This window comes from Mirounga leonina, unplaced genomic scaffold (genome assembly GCF_011800145.1).
Source record: "Mirounga leonina isolate KUSES-001 unplaced genomic scaffold, KU_Mleo_1.0 Mir_166, whole genome shotgun sequence".
Lineage (NCBI taxonomy): Eukaryota > Metazoa > Chordata > Mammalia > Carnivora > Phocidae > Mirounga > Mirounga leonina.
The window spans coordinates 24907119-24921814 of NW_023270418.1; the positions used below are offsets into that span (position 1 = coordinate 24907119).

A 14696-nucleotide genomic window follows, 5' to 3' on the forward strand; every position below is an offset into this window, starting at 1 on the left:
TTAACCAACTGAGCCACCCAGGCGCCCTATTTTTATTTTTATTTTTATTTTTTTTAAGATTTTATTTATTTATTTGAGAGAGAGAGAGAATGAGAGAGAACACATGAGAGGGAGGAGGGTCAGAGGGAGAAGCAGACTCCCTGCTGAGCAGGGAGCCCGACGTGGGACTCGATCCCGGGACTCCAGGATCATGACCTGAGCTGAAGGCAGTCGCTTAACCAACTGAGCCACCCAGGCGCCCTGGAATTGTCTTTAGAAGCAGAAAGTGATCCGATAAGCATGGATGACGTAACTGTTCCATTCATTGCTTGGGAATACAGACAAGAGGAGGTCACCTTGTCATGTTGACGTTAGATGATATTGCCCAAGTGAGGAGCTTTGCACGCAGCAGTAAGCGTGTCTTGCTAATGTTTGATCTAACTATATGGTAGACATGGTAGTTTGTGTTATCTTTTTAGTATATTTTTCTCTTTCATTAATCAGATTTCCAAAACAGATAGGAAATTCTATCTGGAAAATATATTTCAGATAAGCTTAAAAGTATTAAAAAATTTTTTTTGAGACTTAATCTGTATAATTATTTTCTGAAGGTCTTTTTGGGAAGCCTTCTATCGTTTGAGTCAGCAAATGTAACTTTTATTTATTCTGTCCCAAAGGGGCCAGGCTATTTTTAGAGGCAGTAAATAAAATAGTCCTGGAATTGAAGGCTAATCCATGCTTTTTTTTTTTTTTTTTTTTTTAAATGAAGGGCCCAGCAATGTGTCCAATATTGAAATACATACCAACACCACAGCAGCATCCTTAATTTGGCACAACTCTGATGAAGCTTCTGATACGTACATCTACCACCTTCTTATTGAGAAGGATGGAAATTCCAGCAGGGCAACACAACTTGTCACAGACATGGGTGTCACCAATGCCACAGCCACTGAGTTGATACCTGGCTCGGCATACACAGTGGAGATCCTTACCCTAGTGGGGAACACCACCTGGTCCCTGGCTCCTAGCTGGCAGTCATTCTGTACAGGTGAGTAGCCCCAGGTGCCACTTGGACTCTTTCCTGGGTGGTGCCCCAGGTGCCACTTGGACTCTTTCCTGGGTGGTGCCCCAGGTGCCACTTGGACTCTTTCCTGGGTGGTGCTGACCTTGCAGGTAGGTCCTCCACAGACTTTATTAAGTTTCTTGTAGTATGCAGTACACTGATCTCTTTGAGACATCCTATTAGCTTATTAGTGCTGTCTTATCATTTATTCATTCAACAAGCATTTATTGAGCAGTTGCTATATGCCGGGCGCTGTTAAGTGACACCTGTAAGTCCCAGCCTTCCTGGAACTTTTATCCTGGTGGGGAGGACAGATAATAAACAAGATAAATAAGTAAGCTATTAGAGGATGATTACTGCTAGGGGGAGGGAAAAGAACAAGGAAGGGGGCGATGAGATGTTTGTCTAGGGTGCGCCAGTGAAAAGGTAACTGTTCAGCGAAGACCTGAAGGAAGTGAAGGAGCCAGCCATATGGCTATCAGGGCATAGAGCATTATAGGTAGAGAAACAGCCAGTGCAAAGGCCCTGAGGCTGAAGTATGCCTGCTTTGTTGAAGGAAGAGCAGGAGGCCAGGATGGCAGGGGTGGACCAATGGGAGCAAGGGGGCGACGGATGGGTAGATGGTGAGACCCAAGAAGTAATGGGCCAGGAAATGGATGCCATGCAGGCTTGTAGTTCATAGTTTGGCTTCCCCACTGAAGAAGATTGAAAGGATATTGTTAAAATGGATGCTCAGCCTTTTCACCTGTCTTGATCCTTATCTCTCAGTGCAAATAGTGCTACAAAGAGAGGGGCAGCCTTGTGTTTAACTGAGGGAGCTTTCAGAGAGGACCCCAGGGACTGTTTTACAGATGCTTCTGAGTCCTTCGGCTCACAGATCTGGTTGGGGCACCTTTGTCACCTTGGCGGCTGTGCACCACCTTATTCTCTACCCTCTTTGTACCTATATCTTCTCTTCCTTTGACCAAGCTACTTAAGTGTGTTCAGGCTGATTTGGAAGTAGAGGGTTCCCATTGGATCAGCCTCCCTGGTAGTATAGGAGCTGGGACCTTGATGACCTGTGACCTCTCACGTGGAGCAGCTAGAGAAATCTTGGTGGCTCTGAGTCACCTCTGCTAACGTGGGCTCCATCCACCTGGTCTGGACACTGATCTTTGGGGTTTGGGTGGCTTCCGTTGCTGATATTTATCTTATCTATAATTATTGCCGCCTAAAACAAGAGAAATATGTATGAGCATTTATGACTGGGGGTGGCTGGAAGAGGAGCTGTGGGGGGAGGTGTGCATTGGGCAGATTACTTTTCCAGGCATCAGGTGGAGAATGTGGTAGGTGCACCAAGTGATTTGTTAGTGCTTTTTCTGCTGTAAAATACTGCAGCACTGAAGTAGTGATAATACTCTCGCCCAGTACATTAGTCCACAACCCCAGGATCATGACCTGAGCCAACATCAAGAGTCGGAAGCTTGACCGACTGACCAGCCAGGCACCCCTAACACCCTGTTTTAAAGATGAAGAAACTGACCCCATTTACCATTGATTATTCAGCATGTTGTGTGTCTATAAAATACCCTGGACTTGGACTTAGAAAACCTGGGGTCCAGTTTTGCCTCTGTTGCTTACCAGCCATGTCATCTTTAGCGACTTAACGTAACCCCTCGAAGCCTCAGCTGATTCGTCGGCGGAGTGGGACAGCATTAATCCTACCTCTTCCAGAAGGATTGTCAGGAGGGCCCCAAGATGAGATGACGTGGGTGAAGTAGTTGCTGCTCCATACCGTTACGTCACAGTGAGCTCTCACGGAGCCCTGTTCTCTTCCAGCGTGGTGACTGACGGCCACTGTTTCATATAATCCCCGTACAGTCCTGCAGCTGAGGCTTAGTTGGGGGACTGAGCCAAGGTCACACAGTTCAGTAATGCCTGATTCAAGGTCAGCCTCTGCCTCTTCTGCCGTACCTCATGGCTCTCTCCTCATTACAGATGAGCCAGGATTCTGCTGCTCGCTAAGGGCCAGTGTTTGCAAAGGCACAAGGCCCAGACTGTCACGATGAGCTGTGCTTGCTTTGCAGATCCTTTACCAGTAGCCTCCTTCCACTGCGAAGTTGTCCCCAAAGAGCCAACCTTGATTCTCAAGTGGGCCTGCCCTCCCGGCACCAACATGGGCTTCCAGCTGGAGATCAGCAGAGGAGCTTGGAAAAATGTGACAGACCTGGAGAGCTGCTCCTCAGAGAACGGCACTGAGTACAGGACGGAAGTCACATATTTGAACTTTTCTACCTCCTACAACATCAGCATCGCTGCCTCTTCCTGTGGCAAGATGGCGTCTCCCACCCAAAACACCTGCCTCACTGGCATCACAGGTAGGCTTTGTGGTGGCGGCGGTGGGGGGGGGTCGCAGGTGGCACTGGGGTCACCCCTGGAGAATGCTGATCCAGTGGATCTGCAAGTGTGGCCTAGAAATCTGTATTTCTTTTTAAATTTCTGCTAAAATACATGTCTAGTCTTAAAAAGCAGAGTAAGAGGGACTCTTTTTTAGTATTCCAAAAGTTTCCTTTATTTTACAGAATAATTCATTGCCACGTTTTCTTTTAAGTGGTAAGTTTCCTTATTGCATTAAAAAAAAAGCATTTTCATAGAAATATTCAGATACAGAAGTAGAAGAAAGCATAAAGAAACCCACATATCCGTCATCACCCAGTTGGACATTTGTCAGAGTTTGACCAATCTTCTTTGATTTAGATCCCCTCCTCCCTGATTGGATTACTTTGAGACCAGTCCTGGTCATTCTGTACTTTTATTTATAAATATTTCAAGAAGTATTCCTCCTGGATAGAGGCTCCTTTCCCCTTTCTTTCAGACAGAACCACATTGCTATTACCATCACACTTAAAAAGTGAACAGTACTTTTATTCACCATGATCACCTATCCAGTCAAGATTCATATTTCCCTAGAGTCCATATTGACAAGCTCCCCAGCTATTTTGAGGAACGGGGGTCACTTCCTGTCCAGGGGATCTCACTAGTCAAACTTCTTATGCTCATTGTCCTTATTTTTTGTACTTGGAAAAATGTTGCTTCTTACAGCTTTGCTTCATTTTTATCTGTCTTTTCCTTGCCATGTCTTTGCCTACATTACATCTTAGATCAACGTAGTGGGTTGGTTTTGCTTTGTGCTTTTTGACCCCTGGGTATGTTTCCTTTAGGGTATCAGAATGTTTCTGGAAATTTTCCAGAGAATCTGTGGTTGTAATAGTAAGAGAAGAAGGTCTCTTACTACAGGGACACTGACTTGAAAAGTGGTTGCGGGGTTCTGTGGACAGAGCCTTGGATTTAGACAGGCAGACCTGGGTTTGATTCTAAGTTCTGCCTTTTACCAGCTATGTGATCTCAGAAAAGCTACCTAATCTCTATGAGTCTTGTTTTTCTTAGTTATAAAAAGGGGAAATAATACTAGCTTTCAGACTGCCTTCGGCTCAGGTCATGATCCTGGAGTCATAGGATCGAGTCCCGCATCAGGCTCCCTGCTCGGCAGGGAGTCTGCTTCTCCCTCTGACCCTCCCCCCTCTCATGCTCTCTCTCTCTCTCATTCTCTCTCTCAAATAAATAAATAAAATCTTTAAAAAAAAAAAAAGAAAAGAATACTAGCTTTCAGGACTGTTATACAAATTAGGTGAGGTAATGTGTATGGAAGACACACTTGAGGGCGGCCATGTATGGGTGCTGGGGTTGTGCACCATGCAGTTCCAGGGGACACCATTCATAGGGACTGCAGTGTGCATGGGGCTGCTTGGAGTTGTATAGTACACAACTGTATCAGATGGCCTGGGTGACGCTCCTTTGGGCTTCTGCAGCACTCTAGAACATAATAGAAATAAGGAACCTTTTTTGTAGTTCTGTTTTATAATGTCATCTCTTCAGCCACTGAGGATCGTAAGCCATGTCTGAAGTGGTATTTCTGGGGCTATACACAGTGTCTAGGGAAGAAAAGGAACTTGTCAGAAATAGTTGTTTCTGAAGCTGAACAGTGTGGTTGGTTTGGATAATGACCACTTCTTTAGTCTAGTAATTCTCTTTTTTTTAAATTTAATTTAATTTTTTTTTATTCTTATGTTAATCCCCATACATTACATCATTAGTTTTAGATGAAGTGTTCCATGATTCATTGTTTGTGAGTAATTCTCTTTTTAATCTGACGCTCTCCCTTTCCTCAGATGAATTTTTGTTTAAGATTTATTTATTTGTTTGAGAGAGAGAGAGAGCGGGGGTGGGGTAGGCATGGGAAGAGGGGCAGAGGGAGAGAATCTTCAAGCAGACTCCGGGCTGAGCATGGAGCCTGATGGCAGGGCTCGATCTCACGACCCATGAGATCATGACCTGAACCGAAACCAAGAGTTACCATCTGAGCTACGCAGGTTTCCCCCTTCCCACAGATGAATTTTTACATACAAATTTAACATATCTTTTATTTACTGTAAAAGTGGAGCTGTATTTTCTCTGGGAGGTATGGGATGGGTAAATCTTGGAGAAATGGAGTGATGGTTTTTTAGCCATCATTTGTTAGTTGCTCACTCTACCCCGGGTTAAGGGACACCGGTGAGTAAGGCAGACAGGGTCCCTGGAGCATAGGATTCAGATAAGCAGAGAGGGAAAGGATTTCCAGCCCTGCAGGTAGATGAGCTAGCATGCTACTGACGATCTAGTCTCCTCTGGGCAGCTAGAAGGCAAAGAGCTGAGGGGGATCCTGGGAGCCTGGGTTAGGAAGCCTGGCTAGGCGGTTGACAGTTAGAAATGGGGATAGCGCCCCCAAGTGGTCACTGCTCTCAGTTACTTGAGAGGTTGCCCAAAGCTGTGCCGTCCAGTAGAAAATAATTTCCTAAGAGCCGCATTAAAAAAAAAGTAAAAAAGAGGCACCTGGGTGGCTCAGTGGGTTAAGTGTCTGCCTTTGGCTCAGGTCGTGATCCCAGGGTCCTGGGATGGAGCTTGGCGTCAGGCTCCCTTGCTCAGCGGGGAGTCCGCCTCTCCCTCTGCCTTTGCCCGTCCCCTGCCCACCCGAGCGCGCTCACTCTCTCTGCCCTCTCTCTTTCTCAAATAAATAAAATCTTTACGAAAATTAAAAAATAAAAAAAGTAAAAAGGAAGAGCCAACGTTGATTTAAATCACATTTTATTTAACTCAGTATATTAAAAGGATCATTTCAACATGTACTCTACATGAAGTCAATTATTGATGAGTTATTTTACATTCTTTTCTCATGCTAAGTCTTTGACATCCAGTCTGTGTCTTGCATGTCCAGCACGCCCGAATTCGGGCTGGTCATGTTTTATGAGCTCACAGCTCCGTGTGGCTGGTGGCTGCCGTGCTGGGTGGTGCAAATGTGAGAGCCACACTGTGGTGTTTTCGTTCAGTTTTCTCAGTCTCCCTGAATCTTGACCACAAGATTCTAACTGTATGTGGGAGACAAATTTAGGTAGAGAGAGAGAGAGAGAGAGAGAGTGTGTGTGTGTGTGTGGGTGTGTGTGTGGAGAAGGATCATCTTTTTTTTTTTTTTTTTAAGATTTTATTTATTTATTTTACAGAGAGAGACACAGCGAGAGAGTGAACACAAGCAGGGGGAGTGGGAGAGGGAGAAGCAGGCTTCCCATGGAGCAGGGAGCCCAATGAGGGGCTCGATCCCAGGACTCTGGGATCATGACCTGAGCCGAAGGCAGTCGCTTAACGACTGAGCCACCTAGGCGCCCCGAGAAGGATCATCTTTAATTCAGCATTTTCTTCCTTTTGTATTAATTCGGAGGCTGACCTCAGAAGCTCAGTTCAGAAAGCGGAGGCACGTCGTCATGGAGGTTGTGCATGGAATGTTCCTGCGTGGGCTTTTCTGGTTTCTGGGAAGAGGGTTGGTCGGGTTTTTCTAGGTGGCGTTTTTAACCAACTCCAGCAAAATAAATGAGGACTTTAGTTTGAAGAATGTGGACCAGGAACACAGCCAGGCCTCAGGAGAAAGTGCATCCTCTCTATGTCAGCTTTGCTTTCCTCCAGGTCTCTGTGTTCCATCATTGTCCTCAGCCAACCATGCTGTCCGGTGCTGCATCCACGCGGTGGGCAAGTGGCTGCAGATGGCTCCCCGCTTAGAGTTCCAGCCGCACAGGCTCTCTCTCGCTCTCTGTCTATCCCAGTTCTCTAGGTCAGAGGGCCTGGGGGAAGATAGGAAAGGCAGGTTGTGTTCCAACAACAAGGCTGCTGGGAGCCTGCCGGGGCGTGTGGCTGGGCACGCCGAAGGTGCCATTATGAGCTGGGGGATCTGCTCTCTCTGCCCCCCACTTCCTTCCCTGTCCCTTGCTCTGGATGTGCTCTGCGTGAGCCCCCCACACCGCTCCCAGAGCAAGGGCAGAGCTTGAGGGCCCTGCAGCCAACTTCTCCTTAATAATTTTGTCTCCCCTTTGGCTTTAAATGGTGGGTAATCATGTTTCGTTTTGTTCTGTTTCAGACCCCCCTTCTCCAGATGGATCCCCGAATATCACGTCCATCAGTCACAATTCAGTAAAGGTTGAGTTCAGTGGGTTTGAAACCAGGCACGGACCCCTCAAAGCCTATGCGCTCATTCTCACCACTGGGAACGGTAAGGAGGGGTCGGTTATGGGTTGAACAGCCCATGAGCCATGCCGTGACCGGGGGCCATTCCTGTGCCCACTGAGGCACACTGGAGATACAAATACATGTCTGTTTCTACACTGTCACCCACGCTTTGGCACTCAGAAGGGGGTGGGTGAGCTATTTGCCCGATGATCTAGGTCAGGGTTGACAGCCTTTCTGTGAAGGGCTGGAGAGCAAATAGTTTAAGCCTTGCAGGCCGTGCAGTCTCTCTCACAGCCACCTGACTCTGGCTCTGTGGGTTGAGAGTAGCCGCAGGGGATGCGTGAAGAATGAGTGTGGTTGTTCCAAAGAAATACTATTTATCAGAATGGGCAACCGACTGGATTTGGCCTGTAGGTTCATACCTTGCTGACCTCTGACCTAGGTTTTTCTTCTCTTTTATAGCACAGAGTCTTCTAGGTGACAGAATGTTAGTCTTAACCAACTCTCTCTCTCTCTCTCTCTCGCACGTGCACACACATACACGCACACACATCACACTCAAAGGGTAGCTTTCTCTTGAAGGAAAACAGAAAGTGATTTCTGCGTTTGTGGTGGGACCTTGCAAAAATCTTCCTTGCAGCTGAAAGAGGGGGTGGCTCACATGCCCCTTTTCCCGGACAGGACTCCATTACATTCTTTGGTGGGAAGAAGGGCATGATTCGAGGGTGTCTTTGTTAGCTGCATGTGGGTGCTTTGCACAAGGCTGGGTTTTCAGGGCCAAGTTTTGTTGTTTTCGTTGATTCTTTAAATGTGAACAGTGCAGTGCTGCCTCTGCCCATCCTCTCAGCCCATGGTACTGTCCTCACCTCCTCGAGGACTGAGAGGGTAAGCACCTCGTAAGGGGTGTGGGGATCCTGGAAGACAAGGAATTTGCTGGTGTCATAAACCCATGGCAGAGTTTCAACAACTGATGCTGAGCTCTCTCAGTCTCTCTGTCTTTTCATTTTGGGTCTGTTTCAAGTCATTTTGTGGCGAAGGTTTTCAGCAAAATCCAAGCTTAGATGTTGCTGAATGGAGGAGGCAATATTTCAGAGTGACCAGAGTGACCAATACCAGCCTGTGGTGGATGAGACCGCACGTGCCACGTCGATGGTCTGGGTTAGAAATCAACCCCACTGTGTATGCAGTGTGGCCTTGGGCCTAGGTCCTTTTAGCTTTCCGTGCCTTCATTTTCCCACCTGTAAGATGGGGGTAGTAAACCCACGTGAGAAGACTACTGTCAGTGACTATTGTCTAGTGCACGGAGATTAAGTAAGTAAGGCACGTAGAACTTGGTATAAGTAAAGCCTGACACAAGAGCGCACACGTGAGAGATGGCAGCTCTCACCATTACTGCCCAGTGTCTTTGCCATTATTCAGACGCATTCCAGGAAACTTATCTGTCAGCAATCACTTGCTTATGACTTTCTCCCTGTGTGCCTTTCTTAGCTGCTCACCCGTCTGCAGATGTTTTGAGGTATACGTATGAGGATTTCAAAAAGGGGGCCTCAGACACCTACGTGACATACCTCATAACAACAGAAGAAAAGAGACGTTCTCAGGGCTTGGCTGAAGTCTTGAAATACGAAGTCGATGTTGGGAACGAGTCAACCACGCACGGTTATTACAATGGGAAGCTGGAACCCCTGGGCTCCTATCGGTAATGGCCTAGTGGTTCTTGCCCTTTGGGGCTGAGCCTCGTGAGTGCAAAGCTTTCCATGGCTGGGGTGGTGGCCACGTCTCAGCTACCTCTTTCCTTCTTGTCATCCCATAGGGCTTGTGTGGCTGGCTTCACCAACATCACCTTTAACCCTCACCGTAAGGGACTCATAGATGGGGCCGAGAGCTACGTGTCCTTCGGTCCCTATTCAGATGCAGTGTTCTTGCCCCAGGATCCAGGTAGAGAAAGAACAACAGTGCTGTTAACATTTCAGTGGGGGTTTTGCTTCCGGTGTCTGCATGCTTCCCTTGGCTCCCTGGGAGGGCTGGTCGCTCCTCCCAGAAGTTGAGATGTCACGTGGCCATCAAGACCCACCTCAGCTTCCTGGAAGGAGGCGCCCCGCCCCTGCCCCCCCACCCCCCCATGCCGGTTGCCCTTCCACTCTGCAAACACATTTAGTCCTTTTTTCTTGGTGTGGTCATTTGTGTGCCCACGTTCCAGGCACACCATTTGACTTTCAGAGCATAAAACCTTCCAACGTGAGGGTCAGAAGGAGCCACAGAAGTCATCTTGTCCAGCTCCTCTCTGAGAAACGAGGCTGTGAAGGCCCAGAGAGGGGCAGTGACTTGCGTAGACGCAGGCCTGACACTCTGGCCTCAGACTCCTTGTCAGGCACGCCTGTCCTCTGTCACACAGAATGGAGTGATTCGGGAGCCTCGGGGACCCAGGGGGGTGGTATATACCTTCAAGCTGAAGACAAAGTGATCAACTGGTTCATTAGTTTGTCCGGTTTTTATACTTGATAGTTGTTGGCTTCGGGAAAGAAGCCCCAGGAGCAAAGTTCAGGGAGTCCCCACCCCCTTGCCCAGTAAACACATGGGTTTTATGTCACTTGAGCACAGTGCTGTAGGTCCTTCTGCTCGTACGGGGCATTAGTCCCACAGAGTCAGAGGTAGCAGGAACCGTGGGGAACATTTTGTCTAGTGGTTTTTAAACAGGGGTCGCTCCAGTCCTGACACCCTCCCCGCCCCCACCCTACCTCCACAAGAGTGTTTCTGCTTGGTTTTCTATGTTATATATTGGGCTGCTGCATGCAATTTCATTTGAAGAAGGACATCAGCAGTAAGAACAACTTGAAAATCACAGACAGCCCAGTTCCCTACATTTGCAGCTGAGGAACCTGAGGGGAGGGGAGCCGAGACTTTCTCAAGACCAACCCGTTAGAGGTGGGCTGGGGCTGGGAACCCAGCTCCCAAATGCCTAGACTAATTTTATGTCCAAAGGTATTTCACACACACACGCACACACACACACACACGCACACACATTCTGATTTGAGGACTCTGGGCTGGTTGTTTGTGAACATCTTTTTTCTTTTTAAAAACTCAATTTTATTTAAATTCAATTAACATGCAGTGTATTATTAGTTCGCGAGCACCTTCTAAGTGCCTCCCATTTGGACTTTTCTCAGGTGTCATCTGCGGAGCAGTGTTCGGGTGCATCTTTGGTGCCCTGGTAATTGTGGCTGTGGGAGGCTTCATCTTCTGGAGAAAGAAAAGGTGACTGTTGTTTATGTTGATGATAGTACCCTACTTTTTTTTTTTTTTAAGATTTTCTTTATTTGTCAGCGAGAGAGAGAGAGAGAGAGAGAGCGAGCACAAGCAGGGGGAGTGGCAGAGGGAGAAGCAGGCTTCCCGCCAAGCAGGGAGCCCAATGTGGGGCTTGATCCCAGGACCCTGAGATCATGACCTGAGCTGAAGGCAGATGCTTCACCAACTGAGCCACCCAGGCCTCCCCCTGCCCCATACTCTACTTTTTAAGGGAGCTTTTTACTATGGAAAATATCAGACATTCACACAGTTGGAAGGACTGGTGTCTTGGGCCCCCATGTCCCCCTCATCCACACTCTCTACTGACTGGCCAGTCCTACTTCTTCGCAGTCCCTGCCAGCATCAGATCGCGGCAAACACTGCGGTGTAGGCTGCTCCCTTGAAACCGTGCCTTCTGGTTCATGGGTCAGTTGTGTGGTGTTAAGAGATTTCATTTAGAGTTGGTAAGTTTGAACACACGTGCTGTCTGACTAGCAGATAGGCAGCTTCGATGTCTACAATGATCTGTGATGTGACACCGAGGGGCGTTAAATAAATGCGGTGCATAAATAGTAAAATAGCAGCATCTCTGTTTTGAGTGCTTACTGTGTGCCTAGATTTGTGTTTTCCATCAGCTCTCATATTCATGGGGCTCTAGGAGGCAGGTCTTTTATTTTTATTTTTATTTTTATTTTATGTTAATCACCATACATTACATCATTAGTTTTTGATGTAGTGTTCCATGATTCACTGTTTGCGTATAACACCCAGTGCTCCATGCAGAACGTGCCCTCTTTAATACCTGTCACCAGACTAACCTATCCCCCCACCCCCCTCTGGAACCCTCAGTTTGTTTCTCAGAGTCCATCATCTAGGAGGCAGGTCTTGAAAGCCCCATTGTGAGGACACACAAGCCAAGTGTAGGAAGTATGGAAGTGAACTTGAACCTGGAGTTTGCACCTCATTGCTCGCTCTCCTGTCTGAGCATGTGTGGGGCGGGTGAAGCCTGTGTACCTGCTGGGATTCTTTTGCACTCATCAGGTGCTGCCAACCGGGGAATTTCATTCTGGCTCCGAGTTCCTTAAAATGGCCGCGCCAGGTTCTTCTGCCGCCATCTTGCCCTGTTGGGTTGACAGGCAGATTTTAAATTTTTTTGTGTGTGTGAGGGAAGGGTCAAAATAGCTTTATTGTTTCTTGTTGAAATAAAAGTTATACATTCTTGTGGCAAAAGACAAAACAGAAAAGAAGAAGAAGAGCGAAGAAATGAGATAATTCATAATCACAGCACCTGCACAAAACTACATTTAACATTGATGTAATTGTGAAACTCACACATGAATACACACACACACACACACAGGAATCACATGTATCATTTTGTAGTCTGCTTTATTATTTAAGACATTGTGGACAGCTTCAGATCTTTGTTTTAAGTGGATACACAGTATTCAACTCTACGGAAATAATTCAATTTTCCTGATGTTTTTGGTTTTGGTTTTTTTTTTGCCACAGTTACTTAACCTGTCCCTAAATCCTTGGGCATATTCATGATTATTTCCTTAGGCTAAATTCCAAAGTGGGCAGTTGCTGGCTCAGTGGGTATGATGCCTGTTTTCAGTTTTTTTTTTTATTTTTTTTTTAAGATTTTATTTATTTATTTGACTGAGAGAGAGAGAGAGCACAAGCAGGAGGGAGGGGGATAGGGAGAGGGAGAAGCAGGCTCCCCGCTGAGCAGGGAGCCTGATGCAGGACGCGATCCCAGGACCCTGGGATCATGACCTGAGCCGAAGGCAGATGCTTAACCCACTGAGCCACCCAGGTGCCCCTCAGTTTTGATACATACTGACAAATTGCCCTCCAGAAGGTGGGTTTTTTTTTTTTTAAACACCAATATGGGGTTTAGCCAGCAATGCAGGAGAGTGCCAGGAGCCCCACCACTCTTCCTATAGTGGAGATATTTTCTGGTTTATTCCATTAACTTATCAGGAAGCCTTTCTCAAAGAACAGTATGAAAAAATGACTCTGGCTTTACAAAAGGGTCATGCTACTGATACACATTTACCCAAAGATATTTCTAACAGTGGCCTGAGCAAGATTATTCCATACTTTTGGATGGTATGAGAGTTACTTCACAGATTTGTAACCAGGGTTTGCTGCCTAGACCTCTAAGCTTAGTATTAGGGAACAGGATTTGGTGTCATATGTATAAAAAAGGCCTTTTGTAGATACGTGAAAGGGGAAAAGCCCAGAATTACCCTTTTTTGGTCTTAATGGCTCTTTGTTTCTTTTAAAACAGGAAAGATGCGAAGAATAATGAAGTATCCTTTTCTCAAATTAAGTAAGTCTCTGGAGTTACGAGCTTTATTTGGAGACATTTAATCCTCCAATCTGTTCAGTGACTATCTAGAGAAGTTTTGGTGGAACTTGCTGTCATTTTTTAATTATTTATTTATTTATTTATTTAAAGATTTTATTTATTTATTTGAGAGAGAGAGAATGAGAGAGAGCACATGAGAGGGGGGAGGGTCAGAGGGAGAAGCAGACTCCCTGCCGAGCAGGGAGCCCGATGCGGGACTCGATCCAGGGACTCCAGGATCATGATCTGAGCCGAAGGCAGTCGCTTAACCAACTGAGCCACCCAGGCACCCCATGCTGTCATTTTTTCTGACTGACACATTTGGCCATGATCATCCAGAAGTTCTTAACCAGCTTTGTTTTTCTGGAAGGAATCTATGTTTATTAGTCTCCTGAAGCTAGTAGCTTCCTTACCATGTTCTGTTAAGGCAAGTAAAACCTTACTTCCATATTCTACCAATAAACATGTATTTTGTGATTTTTAAGAAAAAAGAAATGGGTTGTCAATATCTAGGAGAAGACCTCGTTGGAAGTCACAAAGCCAATGAGTTACATGAGAGGATCTAGAAGTGAGATTTCCTGATTTATATTTCAGTGTTTTGTAAATAGTGACCCTCCCTCCCCCATTTATTACTATGGTTTTTGTTCTTTTGGGAAGATGTTTACTATCATTTCTAGAGTCATGATTGAGTCGGTGTTTCTAATGGCTTTTTTTTTTCCTTTCCCTTTCTATGATGAAGACCTAAAAAGTGAGTAGCTGCTTTAATTTTTTAATACCTTGTATTTTTCTGTTTTGAGCGTGAACATTATGGAATGTAAAAAAGTCCTAAGTTGTTCTGTTTTCTTAGATCCAAGTTAATCAAAGTGGAGAATTTCGAGGCCTACTTTAAGAAACAACAAGCGGACTCCAACTGTGGGTTTGCGGAAGAATATGAAGTACGTGATTGTAAATAATGTATTTTTAATTGCTTTACCTGTCTCCTGAAAGTTGGGAAACCACCCATTTTTGTTGCACGGGAAAAGCGCTGGGTGAGAGGCGGCGCTCTTAGAGGGGAGAGGAGCTCTTGTGTGTCCCCCAGGGGTCTCACTGTGGCCGTGTGGGCTGGGAGCACTTAGATGTACCTCTGTTGCTGGTGGTTTGTGTGTTTAATCTCATTGAGAAATGAAGATTATGCAGAGAGAGGGAGAGAAACTGGGCATTTCAGTCTGAGGCCTGTTAACTGGAGTAATTGGGCAGCTGTGGGGTCTGGCATGGGGGGCTGTGGCCCAGGTCCATTCCTGAGCATTATGTGAAGTGCTGTGGAAGGAGTTTCTGTGCTTCCGTCCCCGTGTGCTACCACCCCCACCTGCCTGGAGCCCCTCCCTCCGAACGGCCATGCATACTCACCATCCCCACGCTGCCCTGCTGCCCTCCCTGCCCTGCCCTGCTGCCCTCCCATGCTGC

General features: G+C 46.6%; 1 protein-coding gene across 3 annotated transcripts in view; it reads left to right on the top strand.

The window, feature by feature from the left end:
- The window catches only part of PTPRJ (protein tyrosine phosphatase receptor type J), a 123062-nt gene that overhangs the window by 89692 nt on the left and 18674 nt on the right, over positions 1–14696 (top strand). For all 3 annotated transcript variants that reach the window (XM_035012856.1, XM_035012858.1, XM_035012857.1), the window contains 9 exons: positions 749–1027; positions 3109–3399; positions 7521–7652; positions 9098–9308; positions 9423–9547; positions 10780–10867; positions 13194–13235; positions 13993–14001; positions 14101–14188. In XM_035012856.1, the coding sequence (XP_034868747.1) occupies positions 749–1027; positions 3109–3399; positions 7521–7652; positions 9098–9308; positions 9423–9547; positions 10780–10867; positions 13194–13235; positions 13993–14001; positions 14101–14188 (1265 nt within the window). The remainder of the gene's footprint in view (positions 1–748; positions 1028–3108; positions 3400–7520; positions 7653–9097; positions 9309–9422; positions 9548–10779; positions 10868–13193; positions 13236–13992; positions 14002–14100; positions 14189–14696) is intronic.